The following is a 13223-nucleotide window of genomic DNA, read 5'->3' as shown; positions in this document are numbered from 1 at the left end:
CAGTGACCTCCCTAGAAGTCCATCCATTGCCCTGTGCTTCTGATGTGAATCCATACATTTCCTTCCTCTGTACACAGCCTTCTCCCTTGACAGCACATATACCCACCCACTGTATCCTCAATATTCTGGCTTAGTAGAGCCCAAAGCAGATTACATTTTGCAAATCACAATTTCATGAGTGGAAATATATGTGTACATAGGGAGGAGACTGTAAGTTTGTAACATGGCCTAGGTGTTTTATATTGGTTTTGAAATTACCTGACAGGGTTCTCTGATTAATGACAGGATCTGACAGTCCTACCCAGGGGACCTGGGAGGCCTAGGCAAGTACAGCCACAGGACTCAGGGCTTTGGGGCAGTGGGCTCTCAAAGTCTCCTTCAAGCCTGTGTTTAAAAGCAGACACTGCTGCTTTGCCTAGTCTCTGTTATTTATTTCACAAAAAGACCCAATCTTGACAGACCATGCAGAAATTATGGGTCCTATCAGAAAGTAGGGTGTGGTGGGTTGTTGAATGTAGCTGGGATGGGATAATAAGTGGGGCCCGGTAATCAGCGTGGCTCCGGCCGGCTGAAGGGGGCGGGAATCAAGAGGTGAGCCTCACTGCTGCACAGCCGGCCACCGGAGGGGGCGGGACATCGAGAAGCTGGCACCGCCCCGGGGGGCGTACCACACGAGGGGCGTGCCATGCCGCCGAAGGGGCGGGGAAAGCCGCTGAAAGGGGAGGGGCGCAGCCTACACATGGGCTGCCTGTTAGGAGTCCTGAGGGAAGACCGAGAAGGGGAGAGTAGGGGAGAGACCAAGAGTCCTGAGGGGAATCCTGAGGAGAGTCCTGAGGAGGGTCCTGTGGAGAGTCCTGAGGGGAATCCTGAGGAGAGTCCTGAGGAGAGTCCTGAGGAGAGTCCTGAGGTGAGTCCTGAGGAGAGTCCTGTGGAGAGTCCTGAGGAGAGTCCTGAGGAGGGTGGGGGAGAGAGAGCAAGGAAGAAGTAGAACAAGGGAGAGGGGAGACACTGAGTGAAGAGAGGCGACAGCAGGGACAGCCTGCCGAGTAGCGCAGGGCAGGCCTGAGGAGGCAGGCCAGCCTCCACAGCCATCCGGGACGGCCTCCAGAGGTCATTCGGGGCCTCCTCGAGGGGCCGTCTGGGACCTTTCTCTGGAGCGGCCTGTGGAGAGGCGCCTCCTGCGCAGGCGGGGCAGGCCTGTGGAGAGCAGAGAGGCTGCCGAGAAGGAGGAAGGGAAGAAAAGGAAAAGCCTTCCCCTTCGGAGCTTTGCAGCTTTGGAGGTCTGGGGTTTGAGGTTTGCAGAACAGCCGACTAATTTGTGGTTTGCAGACCAACTAATAAAGATCGGGGCTGCCTACTGGAGACTTGGTGGCTTCATGGTCGAGGCTGCTCTTGGTTCTGGGTATCTAGCCCAGGACAACTTAGTCGCAGGACCCCTTTCTGGTGTAAATAGTGTAAATAAATTTGTTTGTTATATTAAACCATGCATCAAAGGATTTTCTCACTCTTTAGAGGTCCTAGGAATAATTGTGCCACTTGTTTCTAACCCCTGAGCCTTGTAGGGCTGTTTGAACATGTAGGAAGAATCCTCATTGGCTCTGGACTGTGCTTCTAATGAATCTTTAGTTAGTTTTAGGGAAATCTAGAACCCAATATGGAGTATGTCTGTGATTCCTGTAGTCTGCATTTATGAAGCATAAGTGTGTGTGTGTGTGTGTGTGTGTGTGTGTGTGTGTGATGGGTCTTGAACTCACGGCCTGGATGCTGTGCTGTCCCTGAGCTTTTTTGCTCAAGCTTAGCACTCTACCATTTTGAACCACAGCAGCCCTTCCATTTCTTTGGAAGGTGATTAATTAGAGATAAGAGTCTCATGGACTTTTTCTCTGTGGGCTTGCTGTGAACTGTGATCTTCAGATCTCAGTCTCCTGAGAGGCTAGGATTACCAGCGAGATCCACTGGCACCCAGCTATGAAACTTAAAAAAAATTAAATATAGTTTTATCACAATATAAATGTCATAGCATTTTGTAAATTTTTGTTAGGTTTTTGTCATTTTATAGTCATTTGATATTCTCTCATATTTTCAAAGTACAGATAATGTTTAGAAGTATACTGAGTTCTTGTATATTAAGGTAATAGCTGAACAATTATTTTTAGATTTTCTACTACATAATCAAAATATCTGGAAATGTTGACAGTTTATTTCCTGTTCTTACTTATTTTCTTCTATATACGGGTAAGATTTTTCAGTTCAATGTTTAACATAAGTTTTGATTCCTGATCTTGAAAGAAATACTTATTTCTCTATTCAATAATCAATAATTTTAGTTCCTACTATGAACCAATCATTACTTTTACAAACCAGTTGTTTTTCAAAATAAAATTATATAAACTTTTAGTTAAGCAAAATGGAAGTAAATTCTCACAACTGTCCACTAAGTGTTGATTTCATGATATCTATGCTTTAAGCACAATGGCTATTTACATATCTTCTATTTGCATGGAGAAATGCAAATGATGTGTGAAACTCTGTGTTATTTTCAAACCTGTGGGTCAATAACAGCCCATGGATAGGTGAAATTCTGGTCAAATTTGAAATACTTCTACCATGGGAAACAGCAAATGCTACAAATCAGGTTTAATAATCAACGAGAGCCTGTAGTTAGCAGTTACTAGCATATCTCATACAAAACTGATGTTTGCTACAATTTCAAGCATTTTTCTACCTGTTACCTCAACATGTAGGGAGGTGAGAAAGTAGAGATTAGGAACACTTTTCTCAGTGTCTGTAGCCTGTGAGGGATGATGATGTTTTTTTTGTTGTTCTTCAGACAAGTCTGATGCTCCACTGACCTCTGCCTTGCCCCCGGGCATCCTTCAGCAGCAGCTCAGAGATGTCCAGCAGCCAAGGCCCTGGATTTGCTAGTCTACATAGGAGAGATGGTGAGTCTGCTATTGTCAATCCACTCTGGTGTCTTCCAAAGACTTTGTATTCTTAGCTATTTTCCATATAGCTGCAAAACTACTTATACTGAAATTTAAGGAAAGGACCCATCATGTTATCACTTGTTAGCTTTCTTCTTCCTGATAAGTTTGTGTTTATTTTGTTTTGGTATTTTTTCCCTATACTGAATGACAATAAGAGCTGATGAGGAAAACTCAGTCAGAAAAGAAATATTGGAAGTCATAGAGTATTTCCAATTATTTCATCCTTTTTAGTTTTAAAATATTTATTTTTAAAATACCATGTGACTATGTATGGTGTATAACATGTGAACAGCATTATATGTTATAGACTGTGATAGACAATTTGCTCCAGGAAAGTTAGAATGAACTTGTGACTTTAAATGAGCATCATTATTCCACAATACTGTGAAATTCGGGAAATTATGTAATCACTTAATCACAATCAAAAAAAAAAAAAAAAGAACCTCGGGGAAGGTAGGGAGGGAAGGGATAGTAGGGGGAAAACAATGGAGGGGGTAACAATGTTCAATAGGAAGTGTACTCATTACCTCACTCATGTAACTGTAACCCTCTGTATAGTATCTTTACAATTAAAAAAAAAATACCATGTGACTGGTCAAGTGAGATGATCATAAGGAAAATATCACCAAAACTAAAATAAAGAAAGACATGAGGCAGTTTCAGAACAGCTGGGTAACGTAACCAAGGTAGCACATGATGCCTCTTTGATGTGTAGGAGCCATGGTTTGTGATGGGGAGATGTCCGAGTCCCAGTACCTCAGTCGGAGGAAGCCAGAAATGTATCATTAAAAATATGGATTCCTGTCCATCCTAACTATGTGAAGGGAGCTACAGGATCACTCTTTGAAGATATATTAACCCACTCATGCCAATTTAACTTTACTATATACATTGCTTTTCCTATTGAGCAAATAAAACTTTAGTAGATTAAACAATTGAATGCATTGAGCACTTGAAAGGTTAAAGTTTGAGGCAGTGACCACCACGTGTTGCTTGTTTCTGTCTAGCAAAGCAACACGTGGTGGTAATCAAAACACCTGGTTGATTGTGTGCCTATATAAGACCTGCAAATCTATAGCTCGGGGATCTCCTCCTAGGCTCCACTGTGTCGGAGTGTAGGACAAGGCCCGAGCTACAGCCCATTTAAATAAAACAGCTGTAGAGTCTGACTCTCAGTGGTCTTCTTGTGGGGGGTCCTGCAACCCTGGCATAACATATAAGTGGGGGCTCATCCGGGATACCTCCCAAAGACCCCCCCCCCCAGACCTCAGACTCCAAAGGTAAAATAGCGCTGTCTTTGTTAATTTGTCTTGTCCTGTCATTTGTCTCTTTTACATTTGTTTTCCCTTGTGAGGATGGCTGCTCCGATTCGTAAAGAGTTGTCGAATTGGACGCGCTTGCACGACAGCCCTGGAGAAAGTGGGAGACGTCCCAGATCCTCATGTGGGGCGGGGGTCCTTGGAACCCCACCGTGGGGGCCGGGGTCCTTGGATCCCCGCCATGTGGGTTGGGGTCCTTGGAACCCTGCCGTGTGAGGGGGGGCGCGGAGGGGCAGAAGGATCCTTGGAACCTCGCCCGTGTGAATTGTGGGGTGAGGGTGGGTTCGGTGTTAACTGAGGCCCAACTCTCCCACTGTGGGTCTGCTCCTTCTGCTGTGGGGCATGGATGTCCCATGACAGGAGTAGCGGACCAATTCGGGAGATCTCCACTTTGTAAGCTTTATTTCATAATTGTCAGGCCTGCGCATGTTTTGTTTGTACTGTTTATTGTTTTTTGGACTGAAGGACTGACGGGACTGGAAACCATGGGCACCACTCCATTTAGCCCCTTAAGAGGAAAAGAAAAGGTACCCCCCTGGTTTTTCAGGGAGATAACTTGGAAGAAGAAATGTTTCCTCCCCCATACTCCCCTTCCCAGGTTCCTTTTGCAGAACCTGAGAATGATCAAGAGGAGGAGGGAGCTATAGAACCCTCAGCACCTGCCCTTAAAGTTTCTGAGGGGCCAGTCACTGGCCGCCGCTGTGGGATCAACCCCCCATCTTATGCAGCTGTTTTTCCCTTAAGCACCATAGGTACTGTGGATGTGTATGGTCAACAGCAACTCCAAAATTGGCCATTTTCTACTAGTGATTTATACACTTGGCGCACCCAAAATGCTCCCTTTTCTGAGCAACCCCAGGATTTAATTCGTTTGCTTGAAACTATTCTCTTTACTCATCAGCCCACTTGGGATGATTGCAGTCAGCTTGTACAGGTCCTTTTTACCACCGAAGAGAGAGACCATATCTGAGAGGTGGCCTGGAAACATATCCCTGGCCCCACAGGAGCTCCCATCAGGGAGCCTGCCCTGATCGCTGCGCATTTTCCTGAGATCCGACCAACATGGAACTACAATACGGTTGAAGGTAGGGAGCTACTCCTTGTATACCACCAGGCTCTGTTTGGCAGGTCTCAAGGTGGCAGATCACAACCTACTACTATGGCCAAGGTTTATGATATAAGACAGGGAGGAAGTGAAAGTCCGGCAGCATATCTTGAGCGGCTCATGGAAGCTTTTAGTCAATATGCTCTGTATGATCTTGAGACCCAGGAGTCGGCTCAGATGATTATGTTTGCCTATATAAATCAAGCTGTATCAGACATAAAGCAAAAGTTGCAAGCTCTGGACAGATTTGGTGAAAAGTCTATTAGGGATTTAGTAGCCTTGGCCGAAAAGGTTTACAGTAAGAGAGAGACAGAGGAGCAAAGACAGGAAAGGAAGGACAGAGAACATGAAATTGAGCGTGAAAAGAGAGATTGGGCTGAGGAAAAGAGGCCATACTTGATGGACTCGCAACTATCGCATGCTGCGTATACCTGGTTCCCAGAAGGCAGCAGTTTCATTCGAGATGGAAAAAGGTACATGGGTGCAGCAGTCTCCACGGACACTGAGATAGCATAGGCAGAAGCACTCCCCCAGGGAACGTCTGCACAAAGAGCAGAACTAGTGGCACTAACAAAAGCCCTACAAATGGGAAAAGGGAAGAGACTAAACACTCACACGGACAGTTGGTATGCTTTTGCGACTGTGCATGGAGCCATTTACCAAGAGAGGGCGCTGCTGACAGCTGAGGGAATTTTAAGCCTCATCCACGCCATAAGGGAACCAGCAAATATTGTCATTATGCACTGCCCTGGCCATCAAAAGGGAACTGATTCTATAACCAAACGAAATAACTTGGCCGATCAGGCAGCTAAGGAGGCGGCCCTCCAGCCCAGAGCGGAAGTACTGACTCTAGTAGACCCAGGGCAACAAGATTTGCCTCCTGAGCCTCAGCACTCCCAAGAAGACTTGGAGTGGATAAAGAAAATTCCCATGGCCTATAAACCCCCGGACAGAGAAAGAAACAAAGACTGATGGTAAACTGGTGAGGGGAAACTTATCTTGCCACAAAGATTGGGCAAGGGGATTCTTAAGAGAATCAATTGGGTCTCTCACATGGGAACCTGAAGAATGCAGGACTTGCTCTGACACTCAGAAGTAAAAATTAGGCAAGGAAATCAACTCATTGAGGACACTGTTAAAAATTGTAAAGCCTGTCAGCTCACCAATGCCCCCAATCAACCGGTTACAAAGGGAGCTCGCCTCCGTGGAGATAGGCCAAGTGAATATTGGGAAGTAGACTTCACAGAAATTAAAACTGGAAAATTTGGATATAAATATTTGCTAGTTTTTGTAGACACTTTTTCAGGATGGGTTGAAGCCTACCCAACAAAGCATGAGACGGCGAAAGTCGTGGCTAAGAAGATCCTGGAAGAAATTCTACCCAGGTATGGCTTCCCATCCACCATCGGGTCGGACAATGGACTGGCCTTCATTTCAAAAGTAAGTCGGAATAGCCGCGGCACTGGGGACAGATTGGAAATTGCACTCTGCTTATAGACCCCAGAATTCAGGGCAGGTAGAAAGAATGAATCGGACTCTAAAAGAGACTTTAACTAAATTGGCCTTGGAGACTGGCACAGACTGGGTATCGCTCCTTCCTTTTGCTTTGTTTAGAATAAGAAATTCACGCTATTGGCTTGGCTTTAATCGCATGCTGATTTGGATGATACTGGATTTCTGTGTAAGCTTGACTATTTACAGCTGGTGCATAAGAGTATGTGGCCCCAGCTTAGAGCATTATATGGCTGTAACCACAAAAACAAAACAACAAAAAAAAGGTCAGAGTGGGGAACCAAAGGAAATTTCAAAGGCCAGAAATCAGTTCCTGGAATACTCTTTGCTGTTTCTCTTTAGCAAAGATAAACTGTGATTGGGAACTTGAAGCAGGAGTGTCAGAAAGAAAACAAGGCTTAGGGATAAAAAACCATAGAGGGGACTGAGAAGGTAGATTAGTGGTAGAGTGCTTGCCTCGCATGCATGAGGCCCTGGGTTTGATTCCTCAGCACCTCATAAGCAAAAAAAAAAAAAAAGGTGGAAGTGGGGCTGTGGCTCAAATGGTAGAGTGCTAGCCATGAGCTGAAGAGCTGAGGGACAGCGCCCAGGCCCAAAGTTCAGGCCCCAGAACAACAGAAAAACAATAATAACAACAATGGAGGGAGCTCTGTGCTATCCTATAGCAATTCCTGATCTGAAGCCTGTATCTTAGGAAAGGGGTATTTTGCTGCAGTGATTAGATTAAGAATCTTGAGAAGGAGAGATTAGCCTAGATTATCCAAGTGAGCTCCTTTATTAATTTTTAGTGCCAGTACTAGAACTAAAACTCAAAGCTTAGACACTCTTTTAGCTTTGTTCTCAAGTCTGGTGTTCTACCACTTGCTCTACCTCCATTTCCAGGTTTTGGGGGATTAATTGGAAATAAGAATCTCATGGACTTTACTGCCTCGGCTGGCTTCAAACTTCAATCTCAGATTTCAACCTACTAAGTAGACAGGATTGCACAAGCAGGAGCTACTGGCATCCATCTCTTAGTGGATCTCTCTTCTCTTTCTTTTGCCAGTCCTGGGGCTTGAACTCTGGACTTAGACTCTGGACTTGCCCTGTGCACCTTTTCTGCTCATGGCTAGTGTTCTACCACTTGAGCCACAGCTCTACTTCTGGATTTTTCTGTGATTAATTAGAGATAAGAGTCTCACAGACTTTCCTGCTAGGGATGGCTCTGAACCATAATCCTCAAATATCAGCCTTCTGAGTTGCTAAGATTACAATTATGAACCATTGGTGTCCAGCTCTAAGTGGACTCTTAATGAAATCACAAATGCTCCTAAGTGGAAGGCAGAGGAAGAGTCTGAAGACAGAAGACCATGGGGCAGATATCACAGGGCAAACATAGTCACAGGGTACCAGTAGCCACAGGGACTCAGAGAGTTGTGAGACAAAGATTTCTTCAGGGAGTTGGGAAGGTGGCACAGTGGTAGATTGCTTGCCTTGCATTCATGGGACCCGGGGTTCGATTCCTCAGCACCACAGAAGCAGAAAAAGATGGAATATCACAGCGTTGTTGGTACACGTTAGCCAACCCCTATGTGCTGGAACACCCACAAGACCTCAATGCAATTATAGTTATGAATCATGGGTGGATGGATTGTCATCTTACTGGGTCAGTTGTGGTGACATGTGTCTTCAGTCCCAGGTACTCAGGAGGTAGTGTAAGTACATCTGTGTCCAAGGTTATCCCAGTAAAAGCTTGAGACCCTATCTAAAAAACTAAACATAAGGAAAAATCCTGGGGCCAGGGACCAAGAGTGGTACAAGATTTGTCTGAAAAGCATAAGGCCTTGACTTCAATCCCAAGCATTGCCAGACATAACATATCATCTTACTTGCTTTGTAAGTTTTGTTTTTTTTTTAATGTCACTTGCTGTATCCCAATCCCCATTTTCACTGAGGAATGTTTCAAAAACTGTTCAGAATTCTTCAGGCTGGCTCCTTGTACTAGATGATAAAGGTCAAAGCTACCAATATCATTGTTTGTCTTGGTATCCATCAAGTTCGAGCAGCGTACCTCCTGCAGCAGGGGCAGGTGCGGGATATCACTAGCCACTTTTCTATGCATTCTGAATGAAAGACATGCTGGCATGGCAACTGTCGGACAATGTCCCCAAAGACAAGGTCTTCCAAGCAGATCATACACTCTTCTTTGTCTATAGTTGTTTCCAGCTTAAAAACTTGTTCAGACGAACGGTTGAGATGATGAATTAATCGGTTTAGATGACGAGTTAAAGTTAATGGCCATTCGATTCCTAGGGAATTCCCCATCTCTTGATAGTGCTGTCCAGGAATCTGTATACTTCTGATTGCCTTCTAGGGACCTAAAAACACATACGTACATAATACATAAATAAATATGAAATAAAATCTGATCTACTACTTGCAGAATTACAAATATTTATCTATACAATCCTCTCAATAAAACTTCTGATTCTACTATATTAACAATGAATAACTATTGTTCTAGTACCATGGTAATATTACATAATTCAAAGTATAACCAATGGAATCGTGTGTGTGTGTGTGAGAGAGAGAGACAGAGACAGAAAGAGACAGAGAGACAGAGAGACAGAGACAGAGAGAGAAAGAAAAAGAAAAAGAAAAAGAAAAAGAGTTCCTGGGACTTGTACTCAGGCCTGAGCACTGTCTCTGAGTTCTCCTTTTTTTTTCTGCTCAAGGCTAGTACTCTAGCACTTGAGTCCCAGCTCCACATTTGGCTTTTTTTGGTGATTAACTGGAGATAAGAGTCTCATGAGAGGCTGGGAATGTGGCTTAGTGGCAGAGTGCTTGTCTAGCATGCATGAAGCCCTGGGTTTCATTCCTCAGTATCACATAAACAGAAAGAAAAGAAAAAGGTAGAAGTGGTGTTCAGGCTCAAGTGGTAGAGTGCTACCCTTGAGCAAAAAGAAGCTCAGGGACAATGCCCAGGCCCTGAGCTCAAGACCCAGGACTGGCAAAAAAAAAAAAAAACAGTCTGAAACTTTCCAGCCCATGTCGATTTTGAACCACCATCCTCAGATCTCAGACTCCTGAGTAACTAAGATTATAGGCATGAGTCCCTAGCTCCCAGCTTGAATGTGATTTTAATTCTAGTCTAATTGTAATCCCATTCACATTGCTAAACATGTTATTTCTAGTGGTACATTTCTTACCTAGCCTAACAGTGGATGTCAATTTCAGATATAAATCAGATCCTCACTCCAGTTTTCATAACTTTCTTCCCTCCTCTAATTGATAGAAAAGCTTTCCAGGGGGCACTGGGAAGGTGGCTCAGTGGTAGAGTGCTTACCTCACATATGAGGCCTTGGGTTCGATTCTTCAGCACCACATAAGCAGGAAAAGCCAGAAGTGTCACTCTTGCTCAAGTGGTAGAGTGCTAGCTTTGAGCTGAAGAGCTCAGGGACAGTGCCCAGGCCCAGAGTTCAAGCCCCATGATAGACCCCCCCCCAAAAAAAAGAAAGAAAGGAAAAGAAAGAAGCTTTCCAGACTTACATTCTCAAACCCAAGGAATGTACTTTTTGTAATGCTCTTTGCCTCTTATCAGTCCTCAAACTGAATCTTATTCATTGCATGCATTATTCCTTATTTGCACACTTTCAAAGAAATGACAACATGCTCACATCTGCCTGACATTTAGTGCATTTACTGATCAAATGCCAGTTCTGAATATTGAAAAGTTTTTCTTGGGCTAGGAATGTGGCTTAGTGGTAGAGTGCTTGCCTAGTATGCATGAAGCCCTGGTGATTCCTCAGTACCACATTACAGAAAAAGCCAGAAGTGGTGCTGTGACTCAAGTGGTAGAGTGCTAGCCTTGAGGAAAAGAAGCTCAGGGATAGTGCCCAGGCCCAGGTCCTATGATTGGTTTAAAAAACAAAAACAAAAAAGCTTTTCCTTACTCCCTGGTGGAGTCTGACAGGTTTTAATCTTTTGTCTAACTACAGTTACACAATACGCAAACTAGTGTAACCTGCTAGTGAAATTAGTTTTTTCTGCCTCATTTATATCTCAAAGTACCTTCATGCCTTTTATGTGAATAATATTTGAACATACATTTTGGTAGCTTTGGAATCCTCATTTCAACAACCACCTACAGAGAGTATTTGAAAACCATTGCACATACAGGCTGTTTTTCTCTTCTTCCCTAGTCTTCAAACAATACAGTGTAACAACTATTTGTATGCCATTTCTGCTGCATCACATCTAAGTTATCTGGAAGCGTTTCAATGTATAAAGGAGGATTAGGAGAGGAAGCTTTGTGCAAGAGATCCACCTTGGACCACCCATCTGCATTCCCAGTCACTTGTCTACTAACCACTGATGCCTCCTCTGCTCCAGGGTAAGTCCTATTCTCCATTAAGTCCTTTCTCTCCTGCTTCCTTGGGCATTTTATTGTTGATGTCGCATCAAGTCTTAATTTTTTGACTTCCAAATCAATTTATTCTTATATTGGCAGCTAGTGTCGATATTTTACTAAAAAATAGCTAATTATCTGAGATAGAGACATGCACAAAAAGATATACAAATTAAAACCATTTAAAAAATAATAAATCCAGGGCTGGGAAGGTGGCTCAGTGGTAGAGCGCTTGCCTTGCATGCCTGAGGCCCTGGGTTCGATTCCTCAGCACCACATAAGCAAAAAGAAAAAAAAAAAGCTGGAAGTGGCACTGTGGCTCAAGTGGTAGAGTGCTAGCCTTGAGCTCAAGAGCTGAGGGACAGCACCCAGGCCCAGAGTTCAGGCCCCACGACCAGACCCCCCACAAAAATAATAATAATAATAATAATAAATCCAGATGCTGATGGCTCATAATGGTAAAACTAGCTATTCAAGAGGCTGAGTTCTGAGGATCACAGTTCAAACCAGCCCTGGCAGGAAAGTCCATAAGACTCTTATCCCCAATTAACCACTCAGAAAACCAGAAGTGGTGCTGAGGCTCAAGTTGTAGAATGCTAGTGTTGAGCTGAAGAGCTGAGGGATAGCATCAGGCCCAAGGTTCAAGCTCCACAACCAACAAAAAATAAAATAAAAAGTGATAGATACTATAATTTGTCCTTGGCCAAAACTTGGATGTACCAGCCTCCTCTATACTTCTGTCTCTATGGACCCATTACAAAACTCTGTCCACCGTTGTGAAGGAAACACTACATAAACCTCTCTGATCACTGTGTTGTGCTTTCCTGTCTCCTTCTTCCCAATTAAACTGAAAGTCAAAAGGGAAATTTCCATTTCATTATCAACTCTGACATTTAGGACTTACTAAGATCACCAAGGTACTGTCCATCACACTAGCCCCATTTTTCCTTCACATATATGTGGGTCTCTGTCATCTTTCACTTGGAAAAATTTAAATTTAACCTTTTGAGCAATTTTTTCTCTCTTTTCTTTTTTCTTTAAAACTGAGACTGGAACTTAGGTCCTCACAGTCAAGCTGAACTTGTTCATTCAAGGCTATGGCTTGCTCTACCACCTGAGCCATGTCTCCACTTTGGCTTTTTGCTGGTTCATTGGAAATAAGAATCTCACAGATCTGCCTTCCTAAAATGGCTTTTAACTATGATTCTCAGATATCAGCCTCCTGAGTAACAAGTATTACAGGTCTGAGCCACCATCAAGTGCCTGGCTTCAAGAAGTTTTCTGGTATTTTGGGTATCTGAAACTCACTTCTATCCAACATCCCCCTAGAAACAACTCAAAAAGACTCCTTCCTACAGCTACCCCATTGTTCTGAGCAATCCCTGGTGTCGATCAGCACTCTTTTGCTTGCTGAATTGAATATCAGTATCCTCCTTCAGACCCATGGAGAGCCACCTCAGTTCTCAATTTCTTCAGGCCAAATGTAATGTGTATTCTCAGAGACCACTTCCCAGAGTCCCCCACTCCATTAACCTTCTACCTGTTTTGCCCTTATTACAATGCTATTCCAGCTTTTTATTTACTTAGAATAACTGATCAAATGTCCTCCTCCACTGGTTGAATCACTAAAAACCATTACTAAAATTTCACTACTTGGAAGTAGTGAAATTAGCATGTAATCCTACATATGATATAATATAGGAAAAGTCTATATTCTCACAACAACCTCTTTTGACCTTGGAAGTCCTGTCATAGAATATGTTGCTGAGCAAAGCGGGGCACTGCTGGTCATGCCTATAATCCTAGCTACTCAGGAGGCTGAGATCTGAGGATCGTGCTTTGAAGCCAGTCCAGACAGGAAGTCTGTGAAACTCTTATCTCCAATCAACTACTCAGCAAAGGTGGAAGTGGCA

General features: G+C 43.8%; 1 protein-coding gene across 1 annotated transcript in view; it reads right to left on the bottom strand.

Moving 5' to 3' along the window:
• The window catches only part of LOC122114845 (spermatogenesis-associated protein 31A6-like), a 40554-nt gene extending 31327 nt beyond the window's left edge, over window positions 1–9227 (bottom strand). Inside the window, 1 exon segment of the mRNA XM_042688107.1 lies at window positions 8974–9227. Coding sequence (XP_042544041.1) covers window positions 8974–9227 — 254 coding nt within the window.
• Window positions 9228–13223: the final 3996 nt, after the last annotated feature.

The sequence above is a fragment of the Dipodomys spectabilis genome, unplaced genomic scaffold (genome assembly GCF_019054845.1).
Source record: "Dipodomys spectabilis isolate Male_0828 unplaced genomic scaffold, ASM1905484v1 ptg000112l, whole genome shotgun sequence".
Taxonomy (NCBI): Eukaryota; Metazoa; Chordata; class Mammalia; order Rodentia; family Heteromyidae; genus Dipodomys; species Dipodomys spectabilis.
Note: the sequence above shows the minus strand (reverse complement) of the source record. Positions and strands in the feature narration are given on the sequence as shown.